This window comes from Bubalus kerabau, chromosome 21 (genome assembly GCF_029407905.1).
Source record: "Bubalus kerabau isolate K-KA32 ecotype Philippines breed swamp buffalo chromosome 21, PCC_UOA_SB_1v2, whole genome shotgun sequence".
NCBI lineage: Eukaryota > Metazoa > Chordata > Mammalia > Artiodactyla > Bovidae > Bubalus > Bubalus kerabau.
This window is the reverse complement of record NC_073644.1, coordinates 27,811,935-27,830,151: the sequence shown is the minus strand read 5'-3', so window position 1 is coordinate 27,830,151 and position 18,217 is coordinate 27,811,935. Positions and strand designations below refer to the sequence as shown.

The following is an 18,217-nucleotide window of genomic DNA, read 5'->3' as shown; positions in this document are numbered from 1 at the left end:
ACTGGGCTCCTCCATCCATGGGATTTTCCAGGCAAGAATACTGGAGTGGGTTGCCATTTCCTTCCACAGGGGAACTTCCCAACCCAGGGATAGAACTCAGGTCTCCCGCATTGTAGGCAGACGCTTTACCGCCTGAGCCACAAGGGAAGCCTTGTGGAGGTTTCAGATCAGATCAGTTGCTCAGTCGTGTCCGACTCCTTGCGACCCCATGAATCGCAGCACGCCAGGCCTCCCTGTCCATCACCAACTCCCGGAGTTCACTCAGACTCACGTCCATCGAGTCGGTGATGCCATCCAGCCATCTCATCCTCTGTCGTCCCCTTCTCCTCCTGCCCCCAATCTCTCCCAGCATCAGAGTCTTTTCCAATGAGTCAACTCTTTGCATGAGGTGGCCAAAGTACTGGAGTTTCAGCTTTAGCATCATTCCTTCCAAAGAAATCCCAGGGCTGATCTCCCTCAGAATGGACTGGTTGGATCTCCTTGCAGTCCAAGGGACTCTCAAGAGTCTTCTCCAACACCACAGGTTTAGTGAAGTATAATTAACAGAGGCCAACAACTAGAAATAAGTTGGACATCAATCAACAGAAGAATGAATAGATCTGCACCATGGAATATTATGCAGCTGTTAAAAAGGAATGAATTTGTTTTATACCAGATAATTTAGAAAGATTCTCAAGAGTGACATAAATAGGAAGCCAAAAAGTATGTATAATATACAAGTATTAATAGATATAATACAATTCCATTTTCACAAAGCAAGGACAGAATCCTATTTCAGTATATGTCTTTGTATCAAGGTTGGTTGGATCTGTGGGTGTAGAACCCATGGATACTGAGGGTCACTATACTATGGTCAGTTTACTATACAGACTTCAGCATCGATGGATTTTGGTAACTGCAGGAATTCTGGAATCAATTCCCCAAAGATACTAGGGGTGGACTACATATCTAATGTCAATGCAGGATTATATGAGTAGGGAGGAAATATGAAGCAAACTCCTGCATTATTAAAGTGGATTGTGTGGGTAGACAGGATTGGATTGGAGGCATGAGGGTTGACGTGAAGGGAGAAAAAAAAAAGTGGTAGCTAAAATGTCTCATTTCTCTAAAATTTTAAGAGTGTGGGAGAGAAGAGAATAGGGGATGCATGAAAGGACAATCACAGTTATCTCAGGGTGGTGGGACCTCAGATAACCTTAAGTTTTTACATATTTCCATGTATTCAAATTCTTAATAGTGAATACATGATGTTTTTTATAACTGGGAGAAATGAAATTCTATTTCATTGTGACAATTTAAAAAACTAGATAGACTGTAAATGATGTTTATAACTTAGTTCATATATTTCCCTTCTTCCTTCCCTGTCTAGTCTCCACTTATTAGCATGAAACTCCTCTGACATCGATTGTACTCAAACTGTGAACAACCTGCTCAGATTGAAATCTTCCCAGCTGAGTCAAGAAGACAGCAAACTGGAGGGAGGGGAAGAACAATTTCAGAATTCCCTGATCCTCTGTGAAGTTGGCTTGAGGCTTCTTCTCTGATGCTAAAAGATTCTCTTAAAGTCATCTTGTACTGTGCTTTCAGCAACTGCCACCTCAACCTTCTGATAAAGACAACTATTTATAAAGTCCTCAGGTGTCAAGCTGGCAACAGAAAACATTTTTGATTCCCCCATCAATCACTGCCTATACATAGAGAGAATTAAACCCAGCTTGCCTCCTCTTATCTCTGGCTCCCTTCTTCTTAACCATTACACTGACGTCGACACGTGCACAGATATTCAGCAGAGGAAGTGAAATGACATTCAAACTATCACATTTGCTTCCCTCCTGGTCTTGAAGTTATCTGTGAATCTCTAGCATTTATTCTCCTGCATTCATACTCAGATTCGAAGCTTCAACAGGCTCTCAAGTTGCTGAACCTAACTCTTACAAAAAGAAAGAACAGGAAATGGAACAGAAACTCGAACTGCCCTAAATGCAGCACTTCAGGGTTCGTTATAAATTACATATAAAAATAATGACATTTTCATAAACGTATCCATTCATTCTTAGTCTTTAAAATCAAATAGTGATGAACTTAGTTTGTCAGCTTAGTTTTAGGCAATACACAGGAATCTGTCAACAGTGACCTACCAACGAGGAACTATCTATGACTTGAACTTAAATATTGTACAATTATAATTGCTAACACACAATATGGTTTTTACCAAGATTTTCATGAGATTATTGACTGACCACAATGCAATACTGAATGTAACATTTAAATCCAATATCCAACTTGATGAAGAAAAGTAAATTAACCATAATTATTCAATTTAAGAAACAGGTAATGCCTATTTATGAACGTTAACCAGAGAAAAATGGAACAAAAGTTTATAAAGTGATTAAACCCCCATGAAGCCTAGAGATTATTATAAACATCCTACAAAAAAAAAAAAAAACAACAAGAATAAAGGACACTAGGATTTCATTTTTATTACAGGAGCTTTGGAGGAAAAAAAAATTCTACCGAAAACAACTGAACAAATAACTTATAAAATTCACAATATGAAACAATCATTGAATTTATTCTAGTAGCCTTCAAAGTGATGCAAATTAGAAAAAGTACCAATTTTTAGATCACCTAAATCAGCAAAGACTGGAAAAAAAACACTGATATTCATTAACTGCTAATGGTGTAAACTTTCCTGGCTACAATTAGCAATACACATCAACAACCTAAAAAAAAAAAAAATTTTTTTAATCCCACTTCCAGGAACCTCAAATAATGAATGATGTACAAAACAGACAAATTTAAGTATAAAGATAGCCTCAAAAAATGACTCTCAAAACAACTGAATGTCTAGCAAGTAGAAAATGGTCAAATAAATAATGGTTAATTGGTAACAACAGAATTGCATTCGGTCATGACAATTTTATTTTCAAAGAAGATTAATAATGAAGGAAAATGCTCACGATATAATGTAAAATTTTAAGTTTTATATACAGTTTGGGCTTCCCTGGTGGCTCAGACAGTAAAGAATCTGCCTGCAATGCAGGGGACCCAGGTTCGCTCCCTGGGATGGGAAGATCCGCTGGAGAAGGGAAGGGCAACCCACTCCAGTATTCTTGCCTGGAGAATCCCATGGACAGAGGAACCAGGAAGGCTACAGTTCATGGGGTCACAAAGAATCAGACATGACTGAAAGAATAACACTTTCATTTTCATATACAGTTTAGGGCTTCCCAGGTGGCTCAGTGGTAAACAACCCTCCCACCAAGGCAAGAGTCGCAGGAGACTCAAGTTCCATTCCTGGGTCAGGAAGATCCCCTGGAGGATGAAATGGCAACCCACTCGAGTATTCTTGCTGGGAAATCCCATGGACAGAGGAGGCTAACAGGCTATACAGTCCATGGGGTTGCAAAGGGTCAGAGACGACTTAGCAACCAAGCACATATACAGTTCAGTCTCACTTTATATACATTCTCCATGTACGTGGCAAGCCTGCATAATAGGAAAATGTTAATAATGGTTACATAACAATTATATAACCTCTGGAATTAATATTGATATTCATTTCTGTCATTTTCTATGTTTCCCTATAGTAAAACTCTCTATAATAATGATATTGGGGGTGATGGTGGGGAATAGTAAGTATGTTTAAAAAAAAAAAAAAACCAACCATTAAGCCTCTCTGGCAAAAGAAATAGTTTAAAAAATTGGACAACTATCCCCACTGTGTGCATCAGGTCAAGGGCAAAATCTGAAAAGTAGGCAAACCAAAAAAGAATGCGAGAGTGCCTTCCAACAACGTCTTAAGAGTATACAACTTTTCATGCTTACTGAAAAAGTACTTCCAACCTCTAATAAAGAGCCTCTTATACAGAGCCGCTTTAAGGTTTTAGCTCAAGGATGAAGAGAGAAAAGTTGGGGCAAGAAGTTCCTACTCTCTTAACTGCAGAAGAACCCAAACAAGGAAATGTCTAGGAACTGGGGCCCAAGGCATGACTGTTTTAGTAAGTTCTGGGTAGAAGAAAAAAGAAAAGGCAAGGCATCAAGGCAAAAATCTAAAAGGCAGAGGCTGACGAGTAACTCCCAATATTCAATGACCCCCTTTCCTGCACTGTGCCCAATTAAGATTCCACTCACCTTCCTGTACACATAGGAGTGTGTAAGTCCTGACCAATGAGATGTGAGTGCAAGGCGGTGCAGGATCGATGGTGAGACATACCCTTGGGCCCTTCCTTCTATCTGGGATGCAGACATGATGGCTAGAGTTCCAGCAGCCACTGAGAACCATGAAGTGAAAACTACCTACTGAGGATGACAGAGCAGAAAGCCATAAGAAGCCTGGGTTCTTGTCATTCTGCCCTGTCATTCTGGGCCATGTTTCTTCAGACTTTTGTTATTTGAAAAAGAAAGAAATCTCCATGTTGGATAAGCCATTATTGCTATAATTTTTTTTTGGGGGGTCCTGTTACATACAGTTAAAATGAACCTAAAGTGATGTACCTGGCCATGATAAGCTTCTGAAAATTTTTCTCTTGATTTTGTCTATTCACCGTGGCTCCCTTCCCTTCCTCTTAACGGACCAAAGAGTGGACCAAAATAAACAGGAAAAAATAAAAGTAAAATATCTTAATAAAGCTTTATGTTATTTATTTTTAAGTAATCTGAACCTTCATGAGCACGCTCTCTCTCTTTAGGCATAACTAATTAAATTATTTTTAACTTGGGTCTGGTGCTTGATTGATTTTATGAGTCAGTGATCCAAGGTAAAAATGGATTCCTTATTACTTTATATGTTAACCTGAAACAAAGTGAAGGTTTCATAAGATAAGCTACAGAGGATCAGGAATGACAATAAAATAGATATTAGGTCTTTGATTCTAGCCATCCCTTACTTGCCCACTCAAGGAAGGGAGTAGCATCTGCATGGATGAATGTCCTGGAGTTATTCAAGCGAGTTTCCTCTGGCATTTCATTAACCTTTTTTTGAATGGATGACCAAGTCTCTTACAACCAGTGCTTCCTAATTACCTACAAGATAACAGATATGTTTAAAAATAGCAAAGTAAATATTTACCCTTTTCCAGTTACTTTTAGATATTTGAATCTAGTTTCCTGCTAGGAGGAAAATACTGTCAATTTGAACTAATTATCAAGAGGAAAGTTTCATTTCTAACATCTTAACATCTATTACTGAGAAAACTATCACTTTGGGGGGAAAAAAAAAAAACTGGCCGAGGAAATTTTTCTTTACTGAATGGAAAACAACAACAGAAGACAGCCTATTCAAAAATCTTCACAAGCATACATACATAAGCACTGCTCACAATTCTACTCCTCTCTAAGCTATAATCAGACCTAATCATAACAACTTACTGTACGTGTTACATATTAACCTAAATAACAGCTTCATAACTCTAAGACTTCACATTGCATTTTAAATTCAATAACTTGATATTCATTAAAGAACCATTAAGCCATCAAAGCTCAAGTGGTATTTAAATATTTATTTCAAAGTAGGTTTAAGAATTAGCAGAATCGATTAAAATGACTTGCCTTATAATATAAAGTAATTCATCCACAGAGCTAGAAAAGGGCTCAGGAAAACTGGGTTTTCCTCCTCCTCCTACCACTATGTAATACTCCTGCAATGGCATAAAAGGAAACTCACTGTCTGGGATTAAGAGACTATGGTTTCAAGTCAATCTTGGGGCTATTCTAGGAAAACAACAACTGTACCAAATTAGCAGTAGTAGTTTTGCAACACTACTTAAACCAAGCGGCTTGCTTTGCTTAGAAGTAAAACCCCTGATGCTCTGAAAAGATGCAACAATGGATAGTTAAATGGTGAGCTGGCTATCCAATCAGGTTCTTTCTTATTGTAAGAGTTGACTAGCTCCAAAGATGTATGGCATTCTAGGTGATAGAAGGCTAAAAATTTAATGACGTACTACATGTAACATGTGAAGAAGGCATCTGAATTTCAGAATGAAACAAAGAGTAAGAAAGCAAAGAGAAAAAAAAAGGCCTTTAAAGAATGAGTTTTAATTGCTAGAAATAATTTATTTAAAGATGGATAACTAATGAACCTAAGAATCATTATTTCATCATGATCTTACCAGTCTCTGTTTTTCCTACTGCTAACTTTAGGACCTACCACCTTAGTCTGTGTATCTCAGCTGAATCAAAAGTGAAATTCTGTCAGACTTGCAGAGGCCATAGACAGCTTTAGTAATTTACTTTGGACCTTAGAAATTTTAACACTGAGATTTATTCATTCATTTATTAAATTCTTACTGAATGCCTCCTACATACCAGGAAGTGTGCTAGGAGCTGGGAAATCATGATAATTTATTAAATTTTTTATCCTTTTAATGAAATTTGGATAAATGTTCTTATGAAACTGGGAATAGGGGTGGAGGTTTGAGATGTGGGGAAACAACTTCATGTGGAAATGTCATCTAAAGAAGAATTAATCCCATGAGATTTAAAAAATATTTTAGCAAGCATTTTATATTTTATCAAGTTTGACAAAATAATACGTAAACAATAAAGAGTTATTTTTCAAGTTGCATATAATAGCTGGTTTTCTTAAGATTGATAGTCCTGCTAAAGACAAGAAGGAGTTTATGAGGCTTCCTAGAACTGCAGCTTTTTCAGTGAAAAGACAGATACCTCAGGAATCTCAGACAAAAATAAATGAGTTTACAAGCTGGTCGACTAGAACTTGCTATTTCAATAAGGAAGCCAAATGAGGTAAAGAGACTAAAATACTCTCTTTAAACTATGATACAGTCAATCGCAATGATCAAACCAGTTTTCCTTTTACAGATGAACTGAGCATCTCAAGATTCTTTTTTTCTCATCACGTGGATACTCCCTTAAGACTTTCAAAATCGACATCTTATTTGAAAAGCAAGAGCGTTTAAAATAAGGAGCCATGTCCAAATCTCATCTTACGAGTCTAAATGTTGATAGCCATCCACTGTCCTCCACAAGATCCTGTTATGCATGGCCAACTCAAATACATGATAACTAGAGGAAAATGACAGTATATAAAAGAATATTCAAGAGACTTTCTTAAAAACCTACCTTGTGTATAACACACTAGGCACCTCTTTCCTGCTAAGTTATTCAACTACAGATCCTCAGAAAGTCATCTTCAATCCAATAAAAGCATTGATGAGTGCCTACTAAAAATTTCAAAGATAACACTTGAATCTAAAAACACCTGTGACACTTTCAAACAGCCACGTGGAGCCTCTCGGCCATCTGAGTGGCCACAGTTGTTTCTGCTCCATCAGCTCTCCAGGCACTTGAATGGTACAGTTAAGAGAAGGAGCTCCGCAGAAAGCAAATACCAAAGCCCCCAGCATGCCACACACCTGGGGCTTGGAATCAACTCTGCTTCCTCCTCACGGTGGAGAGAGAGAAAGCGCAGCTATCCACCCAACGCAGCTGCCTCCAATGCCTACCATCTTTATTTCTCTCTCCCTGGCAGTTCATGCAGCCTTGGTCATCTTTCTTTCAGCAAGCAGGACCATACACTCATCTTTCCCACTCTAGACCAGCATTCTTTGACCTAGGGTACGTGTCTAAAGCAAAGCCAACACTTCCCAAGGGGTTCATCATCACAACTATGTGCTGTGCTTAGTTGCTCAGTTATGTCCAACTCTTTGCAACCCTATGGACCGTAGCCCACCAGGCTCCTCTGTCCATGGGATTCTCCAGGCAAGTATACTGGAGTGGGTTGCCATGCCCTTCTCCAGGGGAATCTTCCCAACCCAGAGATGGAACCCAGGTCTCCTGCATTACAGGTGGATTCTTTACCGTCTGAGTCATCAGAGAAGTGAGTCAATTTCCAAGTTCCCAACTTTCAAATACTCGCCTGTCTAAAAACTGATCTGCCTGAAACTGTAACTGTGATGGAAGAACATCCCTCCCACAATGAATGGCAGCTGTCCTTCATTACCTCCCCCTCCCAAAGGTCCTTCTCCTACTTTACAAAAGCAGTCCTCTGCATCAACGTCACCAGATCTTTCTAATCTGCATTACCCCAGGGTGTAAAGATCCCAGGGCACAGGGCAACTAACAAAAGAACAAATGAAAATGCTGATCCCTGCTGAGGAGTGCAAGTCTCCAGCATTTGAGTATCTCCTTTCCTAACACAGGTAATTTCCACTTCTTTGTTTTAAACAACCTGAAATATTTAAATAAAAAGGGCCTGTGGCCAAATGAAATACGAAATACTAGTTTTTGATTTATATTCTTTTTTTGGTACAGAAAGTAAGGCAGTGATCGATAAGACACTGCTTTGGGAAAGATCTCTGGTGTTCTCTTTATTTACTGCAAATAATAAACCCTTCCTTCTAACAGAAAAAAAAAAAACAACTATATTCCATTGGAGTAAAATTCTGTAGGAGAAAGGAAATGGAAATATGAATTTAAGGAGAAAAAAGGAAAGAAGTAAAAATTTTAACTGTTAAGAACTTATTCGTGCATTTCAAAAATGAATAACGTTGACAATCAAACATGAAGTGAAGTGAAAGTCACTCAGTCGTGTCCGACTCTTTGCAACCCAAATTCTCCAGGCCAGAATACTGGAGTGGGTAGCCTTTCTCTTCCCCAGGAGATCTTCCCAACCCAGAGACTGAACTCAGGTCTCCCGCGTTGCAGATGGATTTGGTGGCTCAGAGGGTAAAGCGTTTGCCTGCAATGCATGAGACCCGGGTTTGATCCCGGGGTTGGGAAGATCCCCTGGAAAAGGAAATGGCAACCCACTCTGGTACTCTTGCCTGGAAAATCCTATGGAAGGAGGAGCCTGGTAGGCTACAGTCCATTGGGTCGCAGAGTCAAACACGACTGAGTGACTTCACTTTCTTTACCAGCTGAGCCACAAGGGAAGCCCAAGAACACTAGAGTGGGTAGCCTATGCCTTCTGCAGGAGATCTTCCTGACCCAGGAATCGAACCAGGGTCTCCTGCGTTACAGGTGGATTCTTTACCAACTGAGCTATAAGAGAAGTTATGAGGGAATCAAATATAGATTCTACTCGAGTTTTTTAAACAACGCAATAACTTGAAAAGTCAACGTTAATGGTATGATGAAAAATAACATCCTCTACAACTATTTAAACTTAAGATGAAAAGTTTTAGCAATTAACTTGAAATGTGCTTCGAGTACAGGCTTTTACAGAATCTTTCAGGTGCTGTAAGAGCAAAAAAGTTAGAAGAGCATGGCTGGAGAACAACTCTTCAGAGCCCTTCCAAGAAAAAATACTGAAGAGACAGAGAAAAAAGAACAATTTCCCCACCTACCTGGCCCTGAGTGTGGACGGGCTGATGATGGGTGAGGATTATTCTCTCCACCCTCTCGGTCATAAAGACATTTGTTGAACCTGGTTCTACAGCCAACAGTTTCCAAGACTGATGATGAGGTTAAATATCTGAATTTAACTGCGTTGCAGAACGGCATGAGATTCTGGCTGAAGAGATGTCTTTCTTAAGGAGAACCTCTACTTTTCTTTTAGTCTCCAGAAAGACTCATGAGGCCATACTGGTGGTGGTGGTGGTTTAGTCGCTAAGTCATGTCCACCTCTAGTGATCCCACAGACTAGAGCCCGCCAGGCTCCTCTGTCCATGGGATTTCCCAGGCAAAAAAGACTCACTAATTTTGTATTTATCTTAAACGATGACAAATTTCACCACGGCGGGTGGAATAGTGAATGTGTCTGGCAATTCATGAGTGACATGCAGGAGGCAAAGAACTGGAAAGCTCTTACTGTGTAGTTAGTATGTTAAAGATGGCAAACGTCCTAAAGAGTGCTCTCAACAGGCATGTCTACATACCCTAGGCCCTCAGACTCTGCTTTTTGCCTTCTTTCTCTGATTCTTTACTTTCTTCTCTGCCCCTTACCGCTTTTCAGCCACTCTTTTGGGAAGCAGAAAATCGTCTAAATATGATGGATGAGGCCAGCACTTAATTCGATGTCTACTCTGTTCTAAAAATATTGACTTTCCGGTCCTCCAGCTCTCAAGAGAGACAGTGGGGCTCTTTAGAGCAGACGTTAGACCTAATCTAAATCTACTCCTGTTTAGTATAAGGAGGTAGTACAGTTTAAGATAAAAGGTCTGCCTTCAGAGTTGGAAAGGAGGCTAAAAATCACAATCCATCATTGACTAGGTATGTTGCTCAATTTCTCCAAACCTCAGGTTCCCAAAGTCCTTAAAATGGAGTGCTAAGGATTTGAGACAAGATATATCAAGCACTTAGAAACCGACTAGCACATAGTAGGCATCCAATAATCAACAGTTCTGAAATTAGATGTTTGATTTTTTTTTTAATGATTACTTAAAATCAGCCAATAGTTTCCTCTTGGCATAATGTCAACTACTGCCATGTTTTTCCATTCCTTTCTAACCTCTCTGAAAACAGGTGATTTGGAAAATGACTACCTTTCATGTCTAAGTATAGGGTGTATGTGTGTGTGTGTGTATAAAATGTACCTGCAGCACGAAAGCTGGCAAAAGGACACGCACAGGAATGCGGGCTGCACAAATGTCACATACAGCGTGGCGGCATGTCCTTAACGTATTCTGCGCACTGCTGCGACACATTACAAAAAATAAACATGGAATCCATGACCAACTCTTTTCAAGTCTATCCAAATTTAATTGGTAACCTAACACTTTCCGCCCTTCAAATTAGCGAAGTTTACTGGTTCTAGTTGTTTGTAAAATACTTATTATTTTAAGGTTGTAGGGAAACTGCTACTCCCATGATTCTCCCTTGAGCATGAGTATAACCTTTAGTCTCTGAAGCAATTTGGCAATGTGTAACAAGGACTTAAAAAGGATTTACATGCTTATTCAGCAGGGGAGGAGTATATCCTAATCCAAACCAACAGATTTATGTATGAGTATTCATTACATCACAACTTAAAATTCATAAAATGAAGCAGCTTTGGTGTCCACTTTGACTTTTCGCTTTCATGCATTGGAGAAGGAAATGGCAACCCACTCCAGTGTTCTTGCCTGGAGAATCCCAGGGACAGGGGAGCCTGGTGGGCTGCCGTCCACGGGGTCGCACAGAGTCGGACAGTCGCACAGTCGGACACGACTAAAGCGACTTAGCAGCAGCAGCAGCAGGGGACTTGATATATGGTACGGCCATCATCCCATGAAACAGCATGGAGCTTAAAAAAAATTTTTTTTTAAATAAGATGAGATTAAGTGAAAGGACCAAAGTATAAAGCAGTATTTGGCTATGATTCCAAATTTGTATATGCCACTGTGATCCTCAAGCAGTAATAACAGAAACTTTACAATACAGAATTGGAATTACACACAGTGATCAAAATCCATTCCACAGCTTGAAAGGACACACTGTTAAGACTTGCTACCCACGTCCTAATTTGAAAAAGAAGTGTGGGATGAGTACACTGCTGATTCAGATCCTTTTTATGAATGGCAGGGAGAGGAAAGTGGATTGTAAAGCTGAAAGTTATGTCTGCAACTGACATTCAGCCTCTTAAAATTTTGTTTAATGAAACTTTTGGGTGACTTTTACACCACACACATCCATGTTCACCATCTAGCTAGTAGGTTTTGGTGATGTGAGCAGAGATGAGAGATAGGAAAAAGTGAGGAATTCTATAACCTTTCAGTATACACAATTGCATACAATGTAAGAATAAATGAAACTCAAGAGTACACACACACTCTCTCTCTGATTCAGACCTGCAGACATATTTAAAGCACTCCCACTCTAAGAAGAAATGCCTCAAACAACCGTCCCTGAACTCACCTGCCCTTCATCACTACTTTCAGAACTCCTAGCTTATTCCCAATGCCCACGACTACCACCACCAATTAAACAAAGCTAGTAAGCACAGGGAGACTGTTTTACAGTGATCCTGAACTCTCCTGCCTTTATTTTTCACATCAGTACTTCAAACATCTAATCTAACTCCTGAGAAGAAAGGGAACAAAAATGCCTTTAGACACTTATAACATCTCATGTTACACATGCCTGGACTCCAGAGAAAAAGGAGCAACACAAGTCCTTTGAGCAGAAATGACACCTTTCTGCTCAGTGCTGATTTGGCGTGAGCACAGCTTTATCTACTTGCCTGCCGGCCTGGGCCCAGGTGCTTCAAGCAGCCCCATAGCAGAGGCCAGCTTGTTTCTGCAAAGTCTGAAACCGCACGAAGCCAAAATCAACAGAAGTTATTACGAAAACACAAAAGGCAAAACACACCTAAACTGCCACCTTGTCTGTCACAGTTCTCAAACCGAAAACTATCTTGACAGTATGCACATCTATCTACCTGTTTGCAGATGTCAACCTGCAGAACAAACAGCTGGGAGACGTGGGGTTAGTCTCTGGTTGTCAATTTCAGGAAACACGAGCATGTCTTAGTTTTGAGCTCAGGTTCCAGGTCAATACAGGTTTTCGGGACTTCAGTTTTTTTTCCAGGCTGGAAATGCGCTAAGCTAATAATTAACCTTAAGCATACCATCACCTCTACTAAAAACATTTGCTACACAGCTCTAAATTACTTTCAGTTGACTTAAACAAAACAGACAAGCTGTAATAAAAGGTCTCTGAGAAATGTGATCTCTTTCATTGGTCACCCAGGACCTTTCCCCCTAAAATCTGCTCCTTCTTGGGGAGGGGAGGGAGAGAGTTGCCAAAATAAAAATGCCACCCAAAGCACAATTATTTTGTGAGAAAGTTACCTAAGCTAACTCTTCAGGGTTTCTCAGGTTGAGTAATTCTTGCAGGCGGGTAGAGAGGGACAGCTCGCCTCCAAGATTACTATCTGCAGAGGTTTCCCTAATGTTGATTTTGGCGGGGGGGAGGGGGGGCGTCCTTTTTAATTATCCTGCAAGGGCTCTGATTTTCACATCTCTAGCTGCTGGGGAGAGTTGAGAGCGACGCGCCAGGGCTGCGGCAGCCGCTCGGGCCAAGTCCAACGCCGGGGGGGGCGGGCAGCCCACTCCCCACCGGGTCCCACCCTCCCCGGCACAGGCGCGCACAGCCCAGCCAAGACTGCGGTTCGCGGGCGGGGACTCACCGCTGTCCAGCCGCGCAATCTGGGGCAGTCGGTAAGTGCTGACCAGCAGGTCGAGCGGAACGGCCACCGAGCTCCACTTCACATCCTTGAGGCTGCAGCCCAGCGAGGGCGCCGGGTCCATCTTCCCCGCCTCCTCCGGCCCCGCGCTCCCGCCGCCGGCACCACCCCGCGCCTCGGCGGCCGCCGCTGCTCACGCTCGCGGAGCTGGGACGCGCGAGGGGCGCCCGGCACTCCGGCCGCGGGCAGCCCGGGGGCTCGGCGGCGGCTGCGGCAGCCGGGAGCGAGGGAGGGACGGAGGGGGCCCGCGGCCGGCTCAGCTGCCGCTGCGGGGCATGGCTGGGGCGCCCCGCGTGCCCTCAAGCCCGGAGAGGACTCGCAGCAGCCCCGCGGCGGCCGGGGTGGCTGCAGCGGCTCCCGCTCCGCCTCCTCCTCTGGCCCCGGGTCTGCAGCTGCGGCGGCCGCCCGCTCGCCTCCTCCTCCTCTCACCCCTCCTTCCCTCCGCCTGGAGCGTGTGAGGAGGAGCCGCGGGTCTGAGAAACGCCATAGCAGCGCTCCCAGCACTGACTAATCAACAAGGTGCGAGCAACGCCTGCGCAGCTCGGAGAGACCCCGCCCCCGCCTCCCCGGCGCCGCCCGCCCCGCCCCGCCCCGCCTCCAGCTCGGCCTCCCCCGCCCCCCGCAGCCTGGCGGCCTCGGCTAGGCGGCGGCTCCCGAATCGGGCGGGCGCCTGAGCGCTCTCCGCAAGCTTTAGCTCTCGCTCCCCCGTCCGACCGCTCCGGCGCCTTGCAGCCTCGCCCGGCGTCGCCGCGCGCCCGCATTCCTTCGCTTTCCCGGGGCCTGCCCGGAGGGCGCCCCGGAGCAACACGGCGAGCTCGGGAATCTCACTCGTCTTGCAGATGTAACTCCCTCTCCGGTCCACCCCCCACCGTGGCGCTGGAGTTGCTGTTATAGGCGCAAGAGATCTGTGTGGTGCCCATCTCTTGAGAGTGCCACAGCTGGGAAAAACATCCATCCCCTGGCATGCCTCCCGCCACCCCGCCCCGACAGCCCTAAAACTCGACAGAAACGCAGCTGGAAGTTACCCCCTTGAGTCTAGACTCAAGTTTTAAGATTATTTTACACCAGACTCTGGCTACAAGGCGGAATGAAAAAGGTCTAATCACCGAGAAACAGAAAGGTAACGAATTATCAAAACCCACACAAGGGAAGATGACTGTCGGGTTGGCACCTTCATTGTACAGACAAGCTGCTGGAGACAGCGGAGATTGAGACCAACAGCCACAGACACGCCAATTTACTGGGAGGTGACGGGAACCAGCTGTTGTCACATGCTTTTCTCACTCATTTCCCTCCCAGGGTTGGAATAATCCTCGTTTTCTAGATATACGTACCAAGACATTTGGTAAATTGGCAAGATTGCGCACTTGTAGATGGATATGCCTGGATTCAAGCCCACAGTCCACTTTCTGTGATGAACACTCTGTTTTCCGCAATATTGACTGTGGCCTACTCCCTGCAGACAGAGCTCAGAGGTGGCTGTAAGATTCCTGTTTCTTTAAGCACATCCCAACTTTTAAGTGCTACTTTTTTTTTTTTAAGATTATTTTACACCAGCAAAATAATGGCTTCCCAGGTGGCGCTAGTGGTAAAGAACCCGCCTGCTAATGCAGGAGACATAAGAGGCCTGGGTTCAATCCCTGGGTTGGGAAGATCCCTTGGAGAAGAAAATGGCAACTCACTCCAGTATTCTGGCCTGGAGAATCTCATGGACAGAGGAGCCTGGCGGGCTACAGTCCTAGGTCACAAAGAGTGGGACACCACTGAAGCGACTTAGCACACAGCACACACACCAGCAGAGGCTAGTGGTGGCCAGGTGAAAGGGTTACATAGATCAGTTCTTTATATTTTTCAATACGTATTCAGTGTACAATGCATGGAAGACAAAACAAACACCTGCCCAGGGGGATTTGAAAACAACCACTGCCTTTCAGATGGCTGGCTTAGGTCTGTGCCAATGAATAAACCTCTCCATAGCAATTACAGAAAAGCCCTGGAGATGCTTCTCACACTTTCCCTGTCCTCCCCCTTGGAAGCACTGACAATGATTTTCACAAAATCTTCTGCTGAAAGTTTTCAGCTTTGTGTCACTGATGTGAAGTTTTCAGAAAAGTCTTGGAAAAAAAGGTGGGGGGAGGAGTTTTTAGTCTATTTTACTCCAAATCCCTGGTGACTCTGATGGAAAAGAATCCGCCTCCAATGCAGGTGATCCCTGTTCAGATCACTGGATTAGAATCTTCCCTGGAGAAGGAAATGGCAACTCACTCCAGTATTCTTGCCTGGAGAATTACACAAATAGAGGAGCCTGGCGGATTACAGTCCAGAGGGTGGTGAAGAGGTGAACAACTGAGCGACTAACATTTTCGGTCGGAATCAGAGGTCCATAAAGTTCAAAGTTTTGCTCACAGAAAGAAGAATTTTTAAAAATTAAAAGGAACCAATTTTCCAGTAGTCTTGCCTGGAGAATCCCAGGGACGGGGGAGCCTGGTGAGAGGCCGTCTATGGGGTCGCGCAGAGTCGGACACGACTGAAGTGACTTAGCAGCAGCAGCAGCAGCAGCATGTATGAATGTGAGAGTTGGACTATAAGGAAAGCTGAGTGCCGAAAAATTGATGCTTTTGAACTATGGTGTTGGAGAAGACTCTTGAGAGTCCCTTGGACTGCAAGGAGATCCAACCAGTCAATCCTAAAGGAAATCAGTCCTGAATATTCATTGGAAGGACTGATGTTGAAGCTGAAACTCCAATACTTTGGCCACCTGATGCAAAGAGCTGACTCATTTGAAAAGACCCTGATGCTGGGAAAGATTGAAGGTGGGAGGAGAAGGGGATGACAGAGGATGAGATGGTTGGATGGCATCATTGACTCAATGGACATGAGTTTGAGTAAACTCTGGGAGTTGGTGATGACGGGGAGGTCTGGCTTGCTGCAGTCCATGGGGCTGCAAAGAGTCGGACATGACTGAGCGACTGAACTGAACTGAACTGAACTGAAAAGCAATCAAATGCCAGCTATTTTTTTTCCTATTTAATTAATTAATCATTTTTGAAAATTAAGCTCAGACTCCAAAAATTATACAAGAAACATTTAAGAATGGGTAGGGTCAGGGGTCCTTCAGGCAGTTAGTAGATCCTTAAACCTTAAATGGTAGATTGATTTTTTTTTTTTAATAATTTTCTTCTACTATTACATCCTCTTTAAAAGCTTCAGGGAACAGTAGAAGTAGTTCTTTCCCATGAAAGCACTGGTAAACTTATGACCTAAAGGCAAGATAAAAAGTAAAAAGATTAATGCAATCAACTTTTTTTTTCAATCAATAGAGAACTTACATTAGATTTGCTCTTATTGCTGACCTTGCAGAAAAGTTTTCATTTCAACCTTGAGTATTAAAGGAAAGAAATTTTAATGAGCTCCAAAATCTTATATAATCTCCAGTCGTGGCAGAACTGTTTCAGAAAGATTTTATTTGTAAGACAAAGAGAGTTTTGATTAAACTGTAGGGGGAAAAAATCAACTGAGAAGAGTACTCTTTCAGTCTGACTGAACTGCACTTCCAAACATGATATGAGGAGGTATGTTGTCTTAAGATTGTTGGGCCAGTGCAAACCATTCACATAAAAGTGTAACAACTGGGTACAGGGGCAAAACTTACAAGATTTTACAGTTTACGAAAAAGAAACACCTAAGAAAATTTTTCTGTAAAGCAAAATTCAATGTACCGGTCCCTCATTCCTGCCAAATACGTTTTAAATTGAGATTTGTGGAAGGCAGTGTTTTATGGTGATTAAAAATATTGACTCCAATGCCAGATGTCATGGCTTTGATTAGTGACTCTGCTTCTATTCAGGAGCTGTTTCCTCTTCTGAAAAAATGGGGATGATTGCTATAGACTGAATGTTTGTGTTCTCCCAAATTCTTATGTTGAAACCTAATCCCCAGGTGGTGATTTGGGGAGATGATTAGATCATGAACAAGAAAACAGGCCCTAAGCAATTATCCTTCAATTAAAAAAATTAATAAACTTTAAAATTTTTAAAAAGAAAGAATGGTTCTCACCAGACTCAGAATCTACAAACGCCTTGATCTTGGACTTTCCAGCCTCCAGAATTGTAAGAAATAAATTTCCGTTGTTTATAAACCCCCTAGTCTATGATAGTCTGTAATAACAGCCCAAATAGACTAAGATAAAAATAATAGTTCTCATCTCATAGGGTTGATATGAAAATGTAATCCTTTAATATATATTGAGCATTTAGAATAGGGCCTGACACATAGGAGGGCTTCCCTGGTGGCTCAGCTGGTAAAGAATCTGCCTGCAAAGCAGGATACCCCAGTTGGATTCCTGGATCAGGAAGATCCACTGGAGAAGGGATTAGACTACCCACTCCAGTATTCTTGGGCTTCCCTGGTGGCTCAGATGGTAAAGAATCTGCCTGCAATGCGAGAGACCCAAGTTCAATCCCCGGGTAGGGAAGATCCCCTGGAGAAGGGAATACTGAAGTGGGACTACCCACTCCAGTATTCTGGCCTGGAGAATTCCATGGACTGTATAGTCCATAGGGTCACAAAGAGTCAAACACGACTGAGCGGTTTTCACTTCACTGACACATAGGAAGGGCTAAAAGAAGTATTGGGGTTTTTTCTTTTGTTTCCTTTAAAAAAAAAAAAAAACAACTTTCTGACTACTTTTTAAAAACGTATTTATATTTATTTATTTATTTGGCTGTGCCAAGTCTTGGTTGCGGCACGTGGGATCTTCACTGCTGCATACAGGAGCTTAGTTGCGGCATGCAGGATCTTTGGTTTTCAGCATGTGGGATCTAGTTCCCTGACTAGGGAGTGAGCCCAGGCCCCCTGCATTGGGCGCTCAGAGTCTTAACCACTGGACCACCAGGGAAGTCCTGAAGTACTGGTTTTGAAGAGGCAAAGTTTAGAGAAGAATGGAAGAGGCAAATGGAGCTGTGAGGAAGTGATTCGATTTTGGAAGAACAGTTATATCTGGCAAGTAATAGAGAGCATCAGTCCTCAAATGGAAAACCCAGGTGCCTGCTCCCACCTGTGGAACCTCTGTCCCTAAAGCTAGAGTCT

General features: G+C 42.7%; 1 protein-coding gene across 2 annotated transcripts in view; it reads right to left on the bottom strand.

The window, feature by feature from the left end:
• GAREM1 (GRB2 associated regulator of MAPK1 subtype 1) overlaps nucleotides 1-13,570 on the bottom strand; it is a 237,759-nt gene extending 224,189 nt beyond the window's left edge. For both annotated transcript variants that reach the window (XM_055559423.1, XM_055559424.1), the window contains exon 1: nucleotides 13,073-13,570. In XM_055559423.1, coding sequence (XP_055415398.1) covers nucleotides 13,073-13,193 — 121 coding nt within the window. In that variant the 5' untranslated portion in view covers nucleotides 13,194-13,570. The remainder of the gene's footprint in view (nucleotides 1-13,072) is intronic.
• Between the last annotated feature and the right edge of the window lie 4,647 nt (nucleotides 13,571-18,217).